We start from the raw sequence: 20,691 nt of genomic DNA on the forward strand, positions 1-20,691 counted from the left end.
CCATTTTGTTTTGATTTACCCCCCCACCCCCACCTCTAAACACCCGGGAAGCGCTGGGTACCCTCGCGAGTTAAACATAATTCTATGTTATTTATTAGTAAAAATAAATGCCTGAAAATTTTCTGATGTTTATAGCCTCAGCACAGTCAGCATAAAAGATCAGAATTTAAATATTTTATTTTTTTGTAGTTTAGAAAAACATAACAATGTTAGAAAATATCGGATTCAAAATTCTTTAATTTTGGATCACTTTGCATGCAATGAGCCGAATATACAACTTTCCCGAGTCTAGGCAAGTTGATTTAAAATCGACCTACCCTAATACTGGTATGTGGAAGAATCTCAAAAACCCTACATATGTATTTATTTACGTTTTTATAGGTTTACAGAAATTGATTACTGAAATAAAGCAAACAATTTTTACATTTTGAATTAAACATCTTTTTTTTTGACAGATTTACAGAAATATATAATTTTGAAAATTAGTTACAAAACTTGATGCACCCACAAGATGGCTTCAAAACGTAAATCTGCCGTATTTGACCATTTTAACTTAACCAGTGATTTCAAGCATTATGTATGTCAGTGCATAACAACACGAGACGATGAAGAAACAACTTGTGGTGTTGAAATTAGTGCTTCTGGTGGTGGTACTATCAAAGGCCATGCTCCTACTCATGCTTCTAACTTAAAAAGACATTTGGAGCGTTGCCATCCTAGCATCTTTAAACTTGTTCAACAGAAAGACAAAGGCTTATCTAATACACCAACCACATCAAAATCTAAAACTTTGATTACTGAAAAGAACCCTACCACAGCATTCTTACAAGTTGTTTTGCTGAGTATGGTAAAAAAACTGAATGAAAGAGAAGATTCTAGTGTTACAGAAGAATGTGCAGCAGAAATTCAGGAAGAACAACCTGGGCCAAGTCATAGTAGACAGCCAATTGACTGGGATGACTTAACAGAGAAGCAAGAGGATTTTAATTTCTTTGAAGGATTTGAGGAGGCACCAAATTCATTGGATGCATTTGGTGATGTAGCAGCCTGCATTTCAGAAATTGAACACCAGCGTCGTACACACCAACTTGCAGTAAACGATGCTCTTAAAGAGTATCATTCCAGTTATCTGATAGCAAAAGTCAGAAGAGTTGCTATTTCAGCAAGAACTCCAAAGATTGATAACATTCTTAAAGGAAGAGCTGGAAAAGGAGCCATATTAGACCAAGTAACTCACTGAGGTAATACTTACAACATGGTAAAACGGCTTGTTGAATTGAAGCCTATTCTTATCGATATGGCAAACCCAGATGTCAGTTTTTCAGAAGCACAATGGATTTAACTTGAAGAACTGGAAGACCTTCTTAAGCTTCCTTTTCAAGTGACAAAAAAGCTTCAAGAAGAGGAACTCACTCCAGGAATGTTCTTGAAGTGCAACTCTGCTACTATAGATTTGAATATGCTGATAGGCTGGTAAATGATCATGAGCATAAATAATACCATTGTGTATTATATATATATATATGTGCATATATATATATATATATGTATATATATGTATATGTGTATATGTATGTGTATGTATATATATATGTATGTATATATATGATATTTCAATAATAAGCAATCTATGCTACTATAGCCCTTTATGGTTTTTTTCCCTTTGATCCTCATTCCATAAAGGCAATATTATCTTTTAAAATATTATTCTCTGTATAATGTCTTTATCCCCCTCTTCTGATGAAAAGCGTTTCGCTTCGAAATGCCATAGCCTAAAGAGGTTTCCCTATCCCTAAATATTGTATTCTATTTTGAACTGATAGCATAATAAAATTTAATTGTAAACTTTTTATCCCTTTGTTATCTAAACTTATTCTATAAAGCTGGTTGAGTTTATATGTGAGTATATTTATCATGCAAGTAAATGTTAAACGTCGAAAATGATACACATGAAAAGTAATTATAAAATGCATGCTGAATCGATGTGGGAGGCTGGTATATGGATCTGCAAAATAGATTTTCACATAGGGTCAAGGAGTCGGGAGTCGGAGTCAGGAGTCGGAGTTGAAGATATTAAAGGAGTCGGAGTCGGAGTTTGCATCTTAGTAATTCTAGGAGTCGGAGTCGGACTTTTACCATCCGACTCCGCAACCCTGCTCATATCATGTTTAATGTTTGTGCAAAATTTTTTTTAAATTCTGAGGCGTAGTTATTAAGATAAGTGCAGCCGCATGAACGGACAAGGGTGAATTTACAGGTCCACTCTCTTTTTGTCAGAGGACCAATTGTCTTTCTCTTATAGAATAATAGAGCACTCTGTTGAATTTCTTTCAACCCAACAGAATCAACAAATATACAGTGCCACACAAAAGTATTGGATACATTACATTTTTCTTCATAACTTTAATTAGGGTTCAAGATTTTACCTAAAATTTTGTCAGTATATTCCTATTACTATTCTAAATTATATTTGGAGTAGTAATTACAAAATCAAAGTTTAGAAAGCTTATATTTAAGGAAAAATATGAATTAACAAACGCAAAAGTATTGGATACACTTTTTAAAAATTCTTTTTCTGAAATAAATTTAAATGACTTTTGCTTAGCATGTTGCAATAATGCAAACGAGTTATAACTGACCAATCAGAGAGCTTTATATTAAAATTTTATAAAATTCTTCCAATTTGGGCTCACTCCTTCAAAGTCAACCAGTTCATTTATAAAAATGCCTAAAACTAAAGAGTTGTCAATAGACATTCGTCAAAAAATAATTGATAAGCACAAAGAAGGAAAAGGGTATCGAATAATATCAAGGGAACTTAATCTACCACTTAGTACAGTTGGAAACGTTATTAGAAAGTTTAAAACCCTGGTGAAGCTGTTGCAAATCTTCCAAGATATGGTCGGCCAAGGAAATTAAATGAAAAAAAATTAAGGTGGGTAAGCAGAAAAGTACAAAACCCTTTTCTTACTCGTAAAATTCAAACCGACCTCAGAGAAGCTGGGATTAATCTGAGCAAGCATACAATCAGTAGAGTTCTAAATCGTGCAGGTTTTGTATCAAGGTCCCCAAGAAAAGTTTCATTATTGAAGCTTAAACATGTCAGATCATGTTTGAATTATGTTAAAACATATGGGGAACAACCCCAAGAATTTTGGAACAAGGTAATCTGGTCAAACGAAACAAAAATCGAAATCTTTGGAAGAAACACAGCAACACATGTATGGCGTAAAAATGGCACCGCCTATAACAAAAAGAATACCATTCCTACGGTAAAGTTTGGTGGTGGTTCGATTATAGTATGGGGATGTTTTTCATCCAAAGGTACTCATGAACTAGAAATCATCAATGGTAGAATGAATGGACATATATACAGGGAAATTTTGGAGAAAAACCTCCAGAAATCTGCTGATTTGTTGGAACATAATAGCAATTTCATGTTTCAGCAGGACAATGATCCCAAGCATACTGCCAAACTAACCAAAGAATGGCTTAGAAATAATGGAATTGACATTCTTATTTGGTCCAGTCAGTCTCCAGACCTCAGCCCAATTGAAAATTTGTGGAAAATATTGAAGATCAATGTTCACAAGAGGAATCCACAAAATATTCAACAACTAGAACAGTTCTGCAAAGAAGAATGCCGCAAAATACCTGCATATCTTTGCAAAAAACGTGTGCGCAACTATAGAAAGCAATTGGAAGCTGTTGAACGCAATAAAGGATATGCAACCAAATATTAAATCAATGTATCCAATATTTTTGCATTAGTTGATTTATATTTTTCTTTTAAGATAAACTTTCTAAACTTTAATTTTGTAATTACTACCCCAAATATTAGTTAGAATAGTAATAGGAATATACTGACCAAATTTTAGGTAAAATCTTGAACCCTAATTAAAGTTATGAAGAAAAACGTAACATATTCAATATTTTTGCGTGGCACTGTAAATGTAAAGCAAACTTTTTGTATATGTGCTACAGCATCACAGTTAATGGTGGATTTAAAAGTCAAATTAAGTGCAAATTTGGAATTACCACCTTCAATTCAATGTCAGAAGTTCTTTAACCGTTTCTTTTAACTCATTATTTCAAATTAAAATTACGTAAAAATAATATTAAAAACAAATATTCTGACATTTCAGCATTTCCTTTAAACCGACTGAACAACTACTTTTAATGTTAGAACACTGTATATTTATACACATTGATGTATTGTTTATTTTGAAGAAGAAAACATTTTTTTTATTAAAATGGAATAAGAATTTTTTATTTTATATTTATTCTTCTAAATTTATTTTAGTCAACGAGACTATTTTAAATTTATGCGAGGATATAAAGAAATTCCTACAACAAACTCATTTAAGTTAAAAAGACAAAATATTTTTGCTAAATGATAAAGCATTCACCTTCAGTTCCAATATTCTATGCCATCATAGATTAGAGGATTATTTTTGTTTTCCGCTATAACATTCCAGTTATTTCCTAGCTAATATTGATGATCATTAGAAAACAAAATTGATGAAAAATATTTAATGGATGGATTTAACTTTTCTTCTTGGCTATAAAATGCAAGAAAAATTAAGAAACTCAGACAGGAACTTCAGCATGCATGTTATGTAAAGTAGAGCTGCTCTGTTTCTAACAGCTTTTTTTTTTAAATTCACAATACATACTTAAATCTGTTTTGTCAGTCATTCATGATAGATGTTCAATAAGTAATTCCTCTGACCTATTTCTAGTTGTCTGATCTAATAGAAATTTTGCATGCACAATGGTTTATATCTTTATGATTTATGAAGCAAATTACAGCTCTGAACTAATGTTTTCTGATATACGGATATTTGAACAGAGTCAGGTGTGAAATGGAGCCTGTTGAGTGTTGTGCAATGATTTGGTTACCAAATACCACAGGAGAGTTTTGATGAAATAAAACAAATGCATGATAATGATACCACATCATATGACCGTATAAAATGCTGGCATTGTGAATTGAAACATGGCCTGAAATCTGTGGAAACATCTCCCAGACATGACTGTCCACCTCTTCTACCATTGATGAGGTATCTGTCAGTCAAGTTACAGCTGCCATTCATGAAGATCAATGCACAACTATTTGCCATTATAGCCCAAGAGGTCAAGATTAGTACAGAGTTTGCAGAAACTATTGATCTTGACCCTCATCAGGTGTCTCCCAGATGGATTCCCAAGTTGCTAACACCTTTCCAGAAGAAAAAATGTATTGAGTGCTAAAGGATGAATTTGGAGATGTTTTGAGAAGATGAGTTAAATATTGGTATGTGTATTTAAAAAGATGTTATTTCAAATTGATTTTAATATTTGATCATTAACATTTTGTTTTGGATTTGTATGAAGGGAGCAGAGCTTCACTCTCATGCTGAGAACTACTCTTGCTGTCACTCATTAAAAATTAGATATTATTTAATAATATACAGTTTTGATTTGCACCAATTCTTTTTAATTAGCTAATAGACAGATTTGACCAATCACTGTTTTTCTTAAAAATAACAGAATTTTAATGTTATTTGACCTAATTACACATTGAATTATTTTTCAATTACATAAAGTAGAACTATTCGACTCACTTAATAAATTCAGAATTAAACATTGTATTCAAAAGTGATTACTTACTAAATTCTGACTATACAAATAAAAGGTTTTGTTTTCACTGGGCAAAATTTGAATAATTTATCTTTTTGACAGGTGATAAAGACTAACGAGCTGAGTGTACCAGGTTAAATTCCAGTTCGTTCCACAGAAACACTTTCACTTAGGCTGTTGGTAATCTTCATGTCATCCCTCCCATAAGAATCCGATGTCTTTCAAGGAAGGATACAAACAAGAAAGCTATTGAGGAAACCAATGCCAACAATACAATCATCTGATATGTATATGAATGATCTCCGGTTAAATAAAACTATCATGCTGAGATAATGGATAACACAGCAGCCTACTTAGATGATGATGTGAGTTTAATTCCAGTTGGAGGATAAATATTTTTTACATTTATTTATCTTGAATAACATAAAATTATTTTTATTATTTACTATTGCATATTGAAATATTAAAATAGATTAAAAAATCCAATCATGTAAAAGAAAACAGAATTTAAAAAATCCCTCATAAAATAATTTACAAGTCAGAATATTTTTTATCTTATTTTATATTAAAACAAATCTAAAATGTATAAATCTTTTTGAAGCATTAAAACTGTTTCTACCTTTAAAATTCCTAGCAAATCCTTATATAAAACATGATGATTATTATAATTTATAACAATTTGTTCTAATTAATATTTTCAGAACCAAATGATAATGAAACTATATATTTTAAAATAGTAACCACATCCTATGTTAAACATGACCTTGTGTCACATCTTGTCCTCATAAGAAGGCAGATAAAAACTACTTTAATAGCTGCCTTCCTTGTTACAGATTCAGGAAGATTTTCTCCCAGGTAGTACTTTGTAAAGGAGGAAGGAGTATGTTCATTGCATGCTGCACTACTATTTTGCATGGAGAAGCTTACCAACCACAAAAAAATGGTAAAAGCATTGTAGGAAAAAGGTGTACTTACCCCACATGAAACAATAACTGGGTCTTTAAAAACTCTATTGCAAAGTCGACAAAAAAGTTTCTTATTCGTTTCTCCTTGGAATACTATGATTTCCTAAAAGAATTAAAAAGAAATAAAAAAGGGTACCATTTATAAGATGCTTCTTTTAGTGATGGAAGTGGAATAGAAGAAAAAGAAAGAATATGAAAGTAGCAAAATTGAATAGAAAGAAAAAAAGAAACAGAAGGAAGAAAGGAGAGAAGGAAGATATAAAAAGAAGGGGGTATAAAAGGTAGAGAAGTAAAACGAGACAGAAAAGAGGAAAGTGTAAAAAGAAAAAAATGGGATGAAAATAAATGAAAAATTTGATTTAAAAAAGGTTAAAATGAAGCAAAAGGATAGAAAAATTAAAAAAAAAGAAATGGCAAAGTTCAACACAAACCATGGAAATAGAATTGTAGAAAATTATTTTGAAAAGCAAAAGTCTATCTTTTTATTAGTAGTTTTTGCATTTTTTTTTTTTTACTTTATTAGTTTGATTACTTACACCTAGAACAGTATTGGTACAGTACCTGGCTATGTCAATTTCCATCTTTACCTAGCATTTACTACTTTATGGAATTAAATTTTATGGAAAATATGGTACTTATGAAAGAGCAAGTGACTATGATGTATGTATTCACATGTTTTTTTATTGGCAAAAAACATTAGAAATTATGTTTTAAGCAAAAATAAATCACTAACTAATGCCAAATATCTTTCATGCCTACTTTTTTTTTTTTGCAGAAAATTTTTTACCTAAAAATAGGTTTAGTTTAAAAAATATTTATGTAATATTTTTTTATGTTGTGTTAAAATTTTAAAAATTCATAAAAACAAACCTTTTACATTTATGTAAGATTTAAACTCTAGTATTAAGAGCATAAAAACTACTGCCTTAATGTGTACTCTGCCTATTCATTTTTATCAAACAGTGATATGTTTCTATTTACATATAAGTAGACAACCACCGAAAACATTAAACAACTTTTAATAGTATATCGATTTGGCAGTGAAAATAGCATATATACTGATCCAAATAATTTCCGGTTTTTAAACTCCTCAAAAGTAAATAGCGTTACTTAATTTTTGATGACCTCGCTGAAAATTTAGGTCAAAACCTAAGAATATCCAGAAACTGATTTTTACAAAAATAATTAAGATTGAAAACAAAATATAATTCTTGATTCCAGGATAGAAATATTTCTGATATTTTGCAGCAATATTTTTTTTTCTTTCTTCACAAGCGTATACTATATAGTCTATTAAAGTTTGCATATTTTTTCATTCCTCCATAGAATGATCAAGGTTTTTCTCTTCACACTTTTCTGTTGTACCTTTCCTGATACTCCATAAAGTGTAGCCATTTATACTATCGAAGCAGATTTCCAGAATGTAAGCTTCTTTTAGTTTCTTTGGTATTGTTGACATACCAAGATTCATTATATATGTGTTTGTTCGTCTTTGTTTGTTTATATTTGTTTGTCTTGTTATCTCTTGATTGCTATTCTAGTGAATCCAGCTATTATTGTCATCACTAGAAATTTTTTAGCAACCATAAACTGATCCATGCATAATTATCATCATCTGGTTTTTTTTCATGCCATTTAAAATTCCACATTGGCAAGCTAGAAAACAGCAGTTTTCTTAAGAAAATAAAATAAAAAAACAGCATCCAATGAAAGATTAGAGGACACTTTGATCAGAATCATCATTATCAACATCCTCTTATGATAACAAGCTATTTTTTCTGTTAATTCACTGAATCATGAACTCTTTCCTCACAAATGTATATTTCTTTGAAATAAATACTACCCTTATATTTTGTTGCATACACAAGTTTGTTTTTCTTTTTGTTGTTGCCATATTCATTGTCTCTTTCAATGTCATTTTATCTTGTTAGTGAACATTGTAGTACACTGGAGGCTCCACCTGCTCTGTTTTCATATTTTTGTGTGGAACGTTTTCATTTTGAGTAAAAATCTGCAAGTTTTTTTTTCTATTCAAATTAAAATTTTCTCAGCTGAGATTTTTTCACTGATTTTAGTTTGAAATTCAATTAGGTAACCATTTATATTATAAATAGACAATTTTATTAGTAAAGCTTCATCCTGGGATTCCAAGAAAATAAATTTGGGAAACTCAGTCTTTTTTTTTTTTTGCTTTCCAAACTTATTTGTTTATGGCATTTTTTGGATATTGTTTAAACACAAGCCATAAATATGTTTTACTTTTTGCATTAGGTTTGTGTCCTTCAACCCAATATGAGGTTCAACTGGAAGTAGAATTTGTAAAGAAGCTAATTCGCCCTTGTTGAGATAGGAGCAATTTGAGAAAGTTTTCAAACAGCCATTTCCTGTAGGTGTGACACAGAGCAGAGTTTTTGTTATGTATGACCTTCCTATAGCCACTCTCTCCACTCAGCTTTTGAAAACAGTGGATAGCAACTCAATATAGGCACCTTAATCGAGTCCAAGCTATATTTCAATGATGCGAGGTGGTATGACACAGCTTTTGCTGGAAACATAGTTGGCAAAAAACAAAAAGAAAAAAAAAATGACCTTCATGATTAGCGAGACATCATGCAAACTGTAGATCAGCCATCTGTTGTTCTGCTCATTGTACATCTGGTCCTGGCAAAAGTTCTTGTCATCTGAGAAGAACTAGAACATCTCGAGATCAATTAGATGTTTGACCTATTAATTGCATACAAGGTGCTTATTAGAAATATCAAAGTAAAAAGATAAATAGAATCTATTTTGAAATAAACTCACATCTTCATCGCAATGAAGTGACCGCACCGATACATTTGATCCTGATCGTTTGTGATCTGTTGGAAGCTGTAAGCCACTTGCACCCTGAAGAAAGATTAAAATAAATATAAGTAATTTATTTACAACAAATATATACATGTAGAATATTTAGACAACAATTTTATTTTAAATCTGCTGTATTAAAAACAATCGACATGCCTTGTCAATTCAATTTATTTGATTAATTCTTCAAGTTGAAGAGTTCTTTTAGTTTCCAGATCAAAAGATGGGTTGAAATTTGAATTCCCATCCATGGATTTCAAGCCACATGGGTCATTTTCAAGAATGAATGCAAAAAAAAAAAAAAAAAAAAAAATCGGTAAAGTATAGAATAGTCAAAAACTCTTAAACAAAAAATAAAAACAAATGATTTATAGTAAATACAATAGAATTAAATTCTCTACCAACCTTTATATGAAAACCTATGTCGACTGAATTGCCAAGTGATTTCAATGAATGCTAAAAAGCAAATGGCTTTAATTGCTATCTTTTTTCTTTCTTTACTTTGTTGAAATTTGCTCTCTTTGTTACATACAGGTGTATATTTATTCAAAGCACTTGTGTGTCTCTTAATATATACTTGATGGCACCAAATTGCACATGTTATGTACTGCTATATTTAACATTCAGCATGTGGATGGTGGTGGCGGTGTGGGGAGTGACGACTGGCGAAAAATGCAGCCAACACGCTTCTTTGCTTCCACAGCAACTGTGTTTAATTTTTGCTTCAGAGTTTAAAAACCAGGACAGTCTTTTTGTTCTCGTTTTTGTTTGTTTCAGATTTCCTGACCCAATAATCCAACACCTTCATAGAGTTGGTCTTCATAGAAATGTGTTAAGTCTAAGTATTTACAACCAATGAAAATCGTTTCAAACCCAAAGTAACATGTCTATGTGAAAATAGTGAGCCAGCGCAAAATTTCTATAAGACCAGGTTGACAAAATCAGTTTTCGTCAAAATTCTCAAATCAGCAATATCTTGAACAAAACTCCAGGATGTCTACTCAACATCCCCCTCTGTGCCTGACAAAGAGAAAGTTGTAAGAACATTATGACTCACATACCAGCCTTACCTTGGGCACACATTTCTACACTATAAAGAGTCTGGTGAATAAAAACGAACTGCTACTCAGATCTACATGTGCACTAACAAGAACAAAATAAACTAACGCACACATATACACAATGTCAGGCTGTTAAATAATCACATATATACATTACACATATTCACACTATGAACATATTACTGACCTACACAATTCTAAGCTTTGACTAAAGGAATTTTCTTTACCAAATGTGTTTACATAAATGCATAGTTTTATTATTGAAAATAATTTTTATATCCTTATCTCTTGTATGAAAATGTTTTGTTATAAAATTTCGGTTTTCTCCATTTTTAATTTACAAATTTTTTTGTTTTAGATAGCACTTGCTACCTGGTGACCCTTCTATTCTATCAATGTTTCATTGTATTTCCATTTTTATATACATGCGTTGATATACATATACCCTTCACTTTTATTCCCTCACCAAAACATAACATTTACGCTCACAATATATTTTTTTATGCCGCTGTGGTTCTTGGCAATACACAAAGATGCTATTATCATCCAAGATGGCTTCTACCAAAAGATTTTTTTTTTTTTATTTCAGAATTTTATTTTGACGTTTGTATGTCGATAAAACATGTCAAAAACAATGTGGAAACTGAGGTGATGGCTTAATTTTGCTAAATTTAGACGATTAAGGGTGATTGTTCAAGGGTTTTTGTTTGAGAGGAGAGCTTGATACTCGGACTTAGGGTTAGTGGTAGGATAAGTAATTTGTTTTACTATCATTTCAGCATGAAGTTAAGTGAATTCATCACATCAGTCATCATATTTTTTTTTTTTTTAAAAAGGTATTATTTGGATTACTCAGACTACTATTCTCATCTTAAATATAATTTTTACGTTTTCATCAATGTAATCTCTGGAGTTGATCAGGTGCATCTTGTCAAACTTGGAACTCTGTTCTTTCAGCCATGACGAAGTAAAAAGTAGTGATTCTTGATTATATTCTTAGTATCAGCTGTACCGAGGATTAAACCTTCAACTTCTAAAACACCATCAATTAGAAATGATTATTACTTAGGATTTTATCCATTGCGCAATGAATTCATATGGAAAAGTAATTTAAATTATCAATCTTCAACTAAAAATTCTAAAACAGAAGATATATAATATACCAAAACGTTACAAAATCACTTCTATTTGGAAATACTTCTGATAACTTCCAATAATGACCATACAATTCACTTCTCCAAAGTGTTTCTAAAATGTGTCCATTTTGCTTTTAAAACTATTCACAGATTCTATGTATAAATCATGTGTAGGTAGTGTCATGATATATGACAATGAGGATTGAGGATATGTGCTGTATGGAATAATTCAATAGATATATGTTGTGAATAGTAAAAACAGGCTTAGATATGAGGACCTCAGAGGAAAATTATATCTGGACAATATAGGAAGATGTGTTATACAAAATCAAACCAATCATTTAATTAAAAGGAATAAAAAAGGTATGATTAATAAAATACCTTTTTTGCACATTAATATGCAAATTAGTTAACTTTATGACTAAAACAGATAGGATGCTAATATTGAATGAACTCATTGTTACTACAAGAAATTTAATGTTTATCCTTTCAGTTGGCATATGCATGTTTTATGAAGGATCTGAATTTGTGGTTTTGCATTTTTATTTTTATGAAAGAAATCAAAGAATTCAATTCAAGTAATAAACATTTAACAAAATGTCGATTTAATAATTGGGACAAAAATTGATATTTTTTGTTTGAGATATTTCTCATGGCTCATTTATTTTTTATACTGGATTAAACTAATTTTTAAAATCCTGACTCCAATTATATCTATTTTAATACACAATTTTTACATATTAAAACTGAGTTACTATGGAAAAATGATACCATATTAAAAATAAATACGTTAAAACTTACAAAATCTATTTGTAATATTAGATCCAAATAGAAATATGAGAAGACAAAAAACAAAATCAGTTCATGTCGAAGAAAATCTAAAAAATAATATTAAGACAACTTTTTAAAAATATTAAGTAGTTTTATGAAAGAAAAGATTACACAGCATATATGAATACGACACCTTGAGCAGATATTGCATAAGTAAAGAATTTACTGATGATTGAGTTAGTAAATAAATAAATCTGGTAGACATACGTGTTTCTCTGAACATCCGTTTTGTTACGTGTGGTTAGTTTTGTTTAGTTCTTTTCGTGTTATTTTTGATTTGTGTTGTGATGACAGACGTTGTTGAGCAGTCAGTTGGACATCACCTTATGACGGTGCGCTCTCAGAGGTAAATGGTGTGCATGGAGAGAAAGTGGGGTAGTGATAAACAGGTAGGCAGTTAGGGATCACACTGGAATGATTGCCAGATTATGTAGGTAATCTGAGAAGAATTTAGAGTTTAAAAAGGTATGTATATAAAAACATTTTCAGGTAAATGCATTTACTGGATTACACATACACGCTAACTATATGTGTGTAGATATAAATATAGATATACACACAGACATGCAAAATCTTTTTTCAATCTAAAGAGATAATGACTACATCATGTAAGAGTGTCTACATGGGGAACCTATAGTGAAGTAATGGTTGTGTAATCACTAAATGCACCTCTCCTGGACAGACATTGCTTGATTCTAGTGTCAAAAAGTCTAGAATGACAAAAATGGGAAAAAACGCTGAAATAAGCAAAGACTTTCAAAGTTTTCCTTCTCCTAGATTAGTTACACAACCAATGCTTGAGTCTAATCTACCCTACTAGTTAATCCATAGATAGAGGGAGGATGTATGTATTTATGTCTAGTGACTGAATTGCAAAGTAGTTTGAACGAACACTAAACAACAAATTGCTCAAATAGCTTACCATCTTTCTTTGCTTCATTTAGATTCACTCTCCTCGCCATTTCCTAAAGCAAGTGAGTTTTCACAGGAATGTGAGAACTCAAAGTATTTTCAATTAATGAAAATCGTTTCAAACCCCAAAAGTAACAAGTTTATGTCACATTACCGAACTAATGCAAACTTAGAAATTTATAAAAAAGGAAATAAACAGCAAAAAGCTAGAGATTTTTCCAGATAGACAAACTGAAAAATCAAGAACGTATGCTCAACCCCCACCTACGCCTTTGGCTAGGAAGGCAAAAAAGAATCTTCAGCGACTCTCATACAAGCCTTCTTCATCTTACGTGCACATTTTTACACACTAGTGAGAGCCAGGCAAGCAAAAACAAATTGCTATTTACGACTATAATACACATACTAACAAGAACATAGTAAACCAACACACATACACAGTGCCATATTGCTAAATGCTCACATAGATATATTATTTACAGACACATTATTCACACTATGAAAATTTTGACTTCTGACTATTCAATTTTCTTTATCAAACACAAGTTTGCATAAATGAACATTTTCCATGACTGAAAGTAACTTTCATGCTTAAATGTTTTGTTATAAAATTTCGTTTTCTCAATTTTTCTTTTACAAACTCTGTTCATGTTTTAGTTAGCATGTGCTAACAGGTGACTTTAATAGTCACTAACGTTAGATTTTATCTCCATTTTTATATGCATGTCTGTTTAATATACTTCATTTTCTTTGCTAAAACAACTTTAACAAGTCGTGCATATGCGGTCCCTCTCTGGTGCTGCATGCGAGATTATGCCACAAAAAAAATAGTGAAGAAATGATGAATATGAGAAGTATGAAGGGCCAATGTTACCTTCACATTTTCGCCAAGTTTTAGAAAAATCTAATGGATGGGGCAAAAATTATGGGGTAAAAAATGTAATTTTTGCAATTTTGGGTCATTTGTGACCTCTTTTGAGTTCCTGGGAACATCGAATCCCAGTGAAAATGGACAAACGGTGCAGTTTTACACCTTAAGAGATGTATATTTGAATTCAGCACCATGGAAAACCACTATATAGACATACATATCAAGTTTTTGAGTAATATGAAAAAAAAGCTCCAAAAAGGCATGTTTTTTAGTCCTAAAAGTCCCAGAGGGATGCGAACCAGAATTTTGCCAGGGTCACCCATACTGAATTTATATTAAGAACAATGGCCTCCACATTTTGGCCAAGTTTCAGGAAAATCTAATAGATGGATCAAACACCATCATTTTAGAGCATTTTTGACCTCTTTTGAACCCCTAGGGACGCCAAATCCCAATGTAAATGGATAATGGTGCAATTTCAAGCCTTAACACATGTATATTTGAGTTGGACGCAGTGAAAAAACCACTACATATCGAGTTTTTGTTGAAAAATATGAAAAAAAGAGCTACAAAAGGGCGTTCTTAGCACTAGAAGTCCTCAGGACGCAAACCAGAATTTTGCCAGGGTCACCAATACTAGATTTATATTAAGAACAATCGGCTCCACATTTTGGCCAAGTTTCAGAAAAATCTAATGGATGGATCAAAAGTTATGGGGCAAAAGTGTCATTTTTGGGAATTTTTGCATTTTTTACTGTGCACATCTGTTTAATGAAATACAATTTGTGGCAAAATTTCAGGAAAAACTCAGACAGTTATCTGGCAACCGTCTATACTAACAAACACACAGACGGATGCATGCATGAATGCACGCATGCCACTGAAAACATAGGTCCTTCTCCAATAAATCGGGGGGACCAATACACAATTTATATTAAATGTCGATGTGGTTCTTAGCAAAACCCCAAGACAATCGTCATCCAAAAATAACCCTACCAAAACCAAGGACAACATCACACATTCTCTTCTCAATATGAAAATGATGAAGTAACTCCAGCAGAACATGAACTCGGATCAACATATAAAAGGGCATAAGTGCTAACAGAGATGGTCATCCCAAAATAACTCACCTCTTGATTGCCCCCTCGACTTTTATACTTTTGTAACCAAATAGAGGAGCTATTCCATAACACCAAAAACTGTAAATGACCGTTTAAAACCCACATCATTTTATTTCAGAAAACACCAGAGCAACATTGAAGTAACACTGAACTTGAAATAAATTAGTTCTGTAGATAACATCTCAAATGAATCTAGTTGTATTAACATGTCAAACATCAATAAATTGCATGTAAGGAACACTGAAAGCATGATTTCACAACCTAATGCTTGATACGATGTTGCCATAATGCCGTAGCTGCTATCAATTAACAAAATGCGACAGTTTTTATTTAGCTTGAAATGTCAGTGGTTCGTTAATGAAATAAATCATTTGCATACCCCATACTGCTTAATACAGTAGGGGTCAAAAGTGTTTGCAAATTGTATAAATTGATAAATTTATGCTTCAATATTTTCCAATATAATAACTATGTTACTCACTGTTTGATATGCAAATATATGAAGTAAATTCATAGAAACGGAAACCAAATAATCATATTCTGGGGGGGGGGTATGGATCTTTAAATGATTTCAGGAAGGAATATGGGCCAAAAGAGTTTGCAAGCACTCATTTATCCGCAATAAATACCATTTTTAAACATGATATAATTCGAAAAATTGTGTCATGATTATAGTACCATACATTGATAACATATTACAAGAAAACAACAGTTATTACTCAAATAACAATTAACAGAACAATACGAATTTATGAAACTATTTAACCCTTTATTCGCTTTCCTCCATTTTTAATCAAATCAATCAGCCTCCTATCAATAGAGGATGTTAATGTATGCACTTGCTGAGGTGTGATTTCAGAAGATACCTTCTTGATTCTCTCCCAAATATTTTTTACTATGGAATTGATGCCCGTTTTCGTAAACCTTCCTCTTCAGAATCGACCAGAGGTTATCTATTGGATTCAAATCCGGGCTTTGAGGTGGCCAGTCCATCAGACGTTCACCAGAGATCCCCTTGTTTGAAAGCCAAGCTTTTGTGAACCGAGAAGCATGGCTTGGGGCATTGTCTTGTTGGATAATTTAGATTCTGGTTGAGAGCATCATTTTGTGAATTCAACCAGGGCAATAAATTTGCTTCCAAAAACTTGCAGTAGTTCACAGAATTCATTTTGACACAGTCAGGGACAAGAAAAGGACCAACAATCTCACTTCCAATAATACCAGCCCAAATTATCATTCCTCCTCATCCCTGTAGACGTCTGAATCGCAAGTGTGGACTATTGCCTTTAAGAAGCCATCCCTTGGCCCAACCGTTGGGGCCGTCGACGGTTGCTCTGGTCTCGTCAGTCTAGAGAACATTTTGAAAATTGGTTTTCAAATATTTAGTGGACCATGCTAGTCGCTTCTGACAGTTTATATTACTCAAAGGAGGACATTTTGTCTGTGTTCTCTGGTCGGCTATCTGTTTCAAAATCCGATTTTAGGTCCTTTTTAGAGATGCCAGACACTCCTGCATGGTCTGCTTTGCTTGTGCTGTGTGGGTTTGCTAGCAAATTCCTCTTGATTTTTCTAATATCTCGTGGTGAAGTCACCTTTGGTCTGCCACTTATGCTTTTTTCTTCCATCTTTGCCGTGAATGATGAAACGTTTCACAATTCGATGATCTTGTTTCAAAATTTTCGAAATTTCCAATGTAGACTTCTTTGCAGCAAAAAATGTAACAATTTCACTCTTCTCCCTATCTGTCAACATCTTTTCTTTAGACATTATCAACAAATTAAGATTATCTGCATAAACTTTTGGCTCACCTGAAAAGTGGAAAATGTTGAACTATTATTAAATTCTGGCTTTTATCGTAAAATGTAGGAATGGAACGAACCAGATTGGCAACCAGCAAATGATGGAAAAGTCCAAAATGAAAAATAAAGCAAAATTATAAAGAAATTGAGAAAAAATAAGTCTGCAAACTCTTTTGATCCCCACTGTATATTTACTGTTAAACATTCCTAAGTTTGTACTAACTTGGAGGGATGCTGAATCGTGAATCAATTGGAGGTTTTATAAAGAGTTGGAGTCAAGAATGCTAGAAGTCAGATTTAAAAAAAAAAAAATGTTACTTATTTTAAATTGGAGTCGTAATTTCACTTGGAAAGAAAATCCTTTTGCTACAGCAGTGATTGAGATCATGCCATCGACATTATCTCATTTAAAAAAAAATCAGAAACATAATTATGGCCATTGTCAAAATCAAGCACCAAATTTGGACAATGGCAACAAATAGATGGTCATGGCCTGTGCAGTGAACACAAACATAAGTTCATGGTACTAATGAAGGTTTTGCTTTGAATTTCAAACAGAAATTAATAAGGATACTTGACATTTTGCATCTAAACTTTAATTCAAGCCAGCATCGTGTCACTCTTTGTTGCATAAAAAACAAATAAGACTTTGGTGTTGATCTTCTCTGCCCATAAACTACTATTCTTATGAGCCTATCAGAGAGAAATGATTTAATAATTGCAAAGACATTTCCAGGTATACCGTAGCTGGAGATCTTGTGAAGTAAACATGTCGAGCAATTGCCCTAGAAAGGTAGCCTCTGCCGAGAGATTCGTTAAATCCTATGAGATATGTTATAGCACTGACTAACACCACATGATTGACATTATGGCCATTCATATTATTTGAATTCTTCCAATTACTGTTCTCATCTTGAGTGTTATTTTTACGTTTTGGACGATGTAACCTCTGACTAATCCTTAGGGAATCTTGGGAATCTGCACAAAATTTTGAATGGAAACCTTTATTTAATTCATGGAGGTAGCATACATGCGAAAATAACACTGAAGATGAGATTAGTAGTCTGAAAGATCCAAATTAATCCTCATTTTAAAAAAATCAGAAACAATTATAGCCATTGTTAAAATCAAGCACCAAATTTGGACTATGCCAACAAATAGATGGTCATGGCCTGTGCAGTGAACACAAACATAAGTTCATGGTACTAATGAAGGTTTTGCTTTGAATTTCAAACAGAAATTAATAAGGATACTTGACATTTTGCATCTAAACTTTAATTCAAGCCAGAAACAAATTTTCTATTTGTTTAAAAGCTTCAAAATAATTTTTGAATAATAAACATTAAATAAGTTAGCCATTATGTGTCATTGCAACCTCTAAATAACATTTTGTTACTTAAACTTTAGTTGTGATTTTGTCTGAAGGAAAATCTTTTTGTTACAGCAGTGATCAAGACCACATGATTGACATTACAGCAATTGCCAAAATCAAGCACCAAATTCAAAGATGTTGAATGAACGATCACGACCTGTGCAGTGTCACACTATGTTCTGTAAGTTTGAAAGTGGTTGCAAAAATATTTTTTATTCTGAAAGTTATGTACCCATTTTCCCTCTGCTCATCATGTAGGCACTTAATCAGAGGATATCCATTGTCTTTAAAGGCGAGAGGTCAACAAAAGTAAGAAAGGGATTAGTCTACATTTCAAGGGAGTTAATTTCAAAGTGTTCCCTAGCTAGAGTAAAAATTGTGAGAGAGAAGTGTATGCAGATGGAGGAGGAAGAGGAGGCATGTTGTAGTGAGTGGTAGCAGGTGGGTAGGTGGTTGCACAAGTGTGCCAACATGTGCTACGAAATGTAAATAGCCAGTAACTTTAGCTAAATATAAAAGGGAGAGCAGTGACGCACACATTTTTCATCTGCGCCCTCTCGCTCGCATTTGCATACACACGCGTGTGCGTGCGCTCACCTGCTCGATCTATACCTGTAATTAGAATGAGTTATTTTGTGGATTTTTTCTTGTTTGTTTGCATTCAGGTTATGGCATAGAATTGTGACAACTTAGGAATGGAATCATATTTCAAAACAGCACAGAGGAAATAGTTGGAAAAACTAGAACATTGAGATTAAAAAACAAAACAAAAAATATGAGAGCCGCCCCCCCCCCCGCTCCTAAACGACAAGCCTTTATTTATAAAGGCTTGAGTTTTTCTTTTTTTTTTATATGGGAGTCAATACTTATCTAGGCCTGAAATCCAGTTGAGAATAAGGGTTAATAAGTATAAAGTAATCATGATGATCAGGAGCAGCCGAAAGAATTTTTTTGTATAAAGTAAATAATTAAAACATAAAAAGTTCTTCTGAATTTTGGAGATGAGGATTGATTATTCGTATTATTTGGATTCTTTGGACTACTGTTCTCATCTTGAGTGTTATTTTCCGCAAGGACTTGTGGCGTAGTGGATAAAGTACTTGGCAAAATTCGATTGGATGTTGAAGGCTCAATTCTCTGTGTAGCAAATACATTTGTGAATTACTTGGGACTTCTATCTAGTCATGGCTGATGAAACAACATGCTCTCTCTGTGGATTAAATAAAGGGTTTCACTCAAAATTCTGTACAGATTCATGAGTTTGACAGAAAGATTCCCAAGTTTGACAATAGACATCTGAAGAAGGCCGAGGGTTACATCGACTGAATCATTATGAAAAAAACACTAAAGATGAAAACAGTAGTTTGAAGAATCCAAATAATACAAAAAAAAAAAAGTTCAAAAAGTAATGAAGCGTAGAATATCTATGAGAAATAATGACCTTGGAATGATTTGTGTTGTTAAATGAATTAAAGAATGATTCGTTTTAAGTAGAAAAACAAAAGAACACACCACTTTTTTTCTTTTACTAATGAGTAGGGCTATTACAAGAAAATATTTTCATTGTTTTGACTCTCGAGATTATATCAGTTATAGATATTTATGTTTTTAGATGGAGTGATATGGTTCTCAATTGATTAACTGCATCTAACTATGTTGGATATATACTCGAGAGTCAAAATAAGAATATTCTCTTGTCATAGCCCTACTAATGAGCCATCATTTACCAAGTATACAAACCACTCAAGGACTAGAGTTAACAAGATGAATAGATCGATAGTTGAATGATATGTGGATTGAAAATAATGGATTAAATGATTAAAATTTTATGATTTATAAAGACCCTTTATTAAAATTATCTTCTGAACATCTCCCTACACTGTCCAGATTTAATTTTACTCTAAAGTCATCAGATTTAAGCCTATCTTTAAGACTTGCATTACACATCCATCATGTCATTCTTGTATCATTTCTTCCCATGCAATGCATGTCCTCAACCCTCACTGATCAGGTTTCACTTACATTATCACACTGCATACCAATGCCTGATAAACTCTTCCCTTGATCAATAGTGCTAACTCTCAGTAAGTAACGACAGAAGTTCCACGAACTTACTCCATCCACTTATAATTCTTGCATCAACTGTTTTACATCTAC

The 20,691-nt window shown here is 32.4% G+C and overlaps 1 protein-coding gene across 1 annotated transcript in view; it reads right to left on the reverse strand.

Annotated features, from left to right (window-relative positions):
• LOC145247393 (uncharacterized) overlaps positions 1 to 20,691 on the reverse strand; it is a 288,614-nt gene that overhangs the window by 97,498 nt on the left and 170,425 nt on the right. Inside the window, exons 6-7 of the mRNA XM_080109097.1 lie at positions 9,390 to 9,473; positions 6,598 to 6,690 (exon numbers count right to left, since the gene is read on the reverse strand). Coding sequence (XP_079965223.1) covers positions 6,598 to 6,690; positions 9,390 to 9,473 — 177 coding nt within the window. The remainder of the gene's footprint in view (positions 1 to 6,597; positions 6,691 to 9,389; positions 9,474 to 20,691) is intronic.

The sequence above is a fragment of the Euprymna scolopes genome, chromosome 25 (assembly GCF_053919585.1).
Source record: "Euprymna scolopes isolate OS-2025 chromosome 25, ASM5391958v1, whole genome shotgun sequence".
Classification (NCBI taxonomy): Eukaryota; Metazoa; Mollusca; class Cephalopoda; order Sepiida; family Sepiolidae; genus Euprymna; species Euprymna scolopes.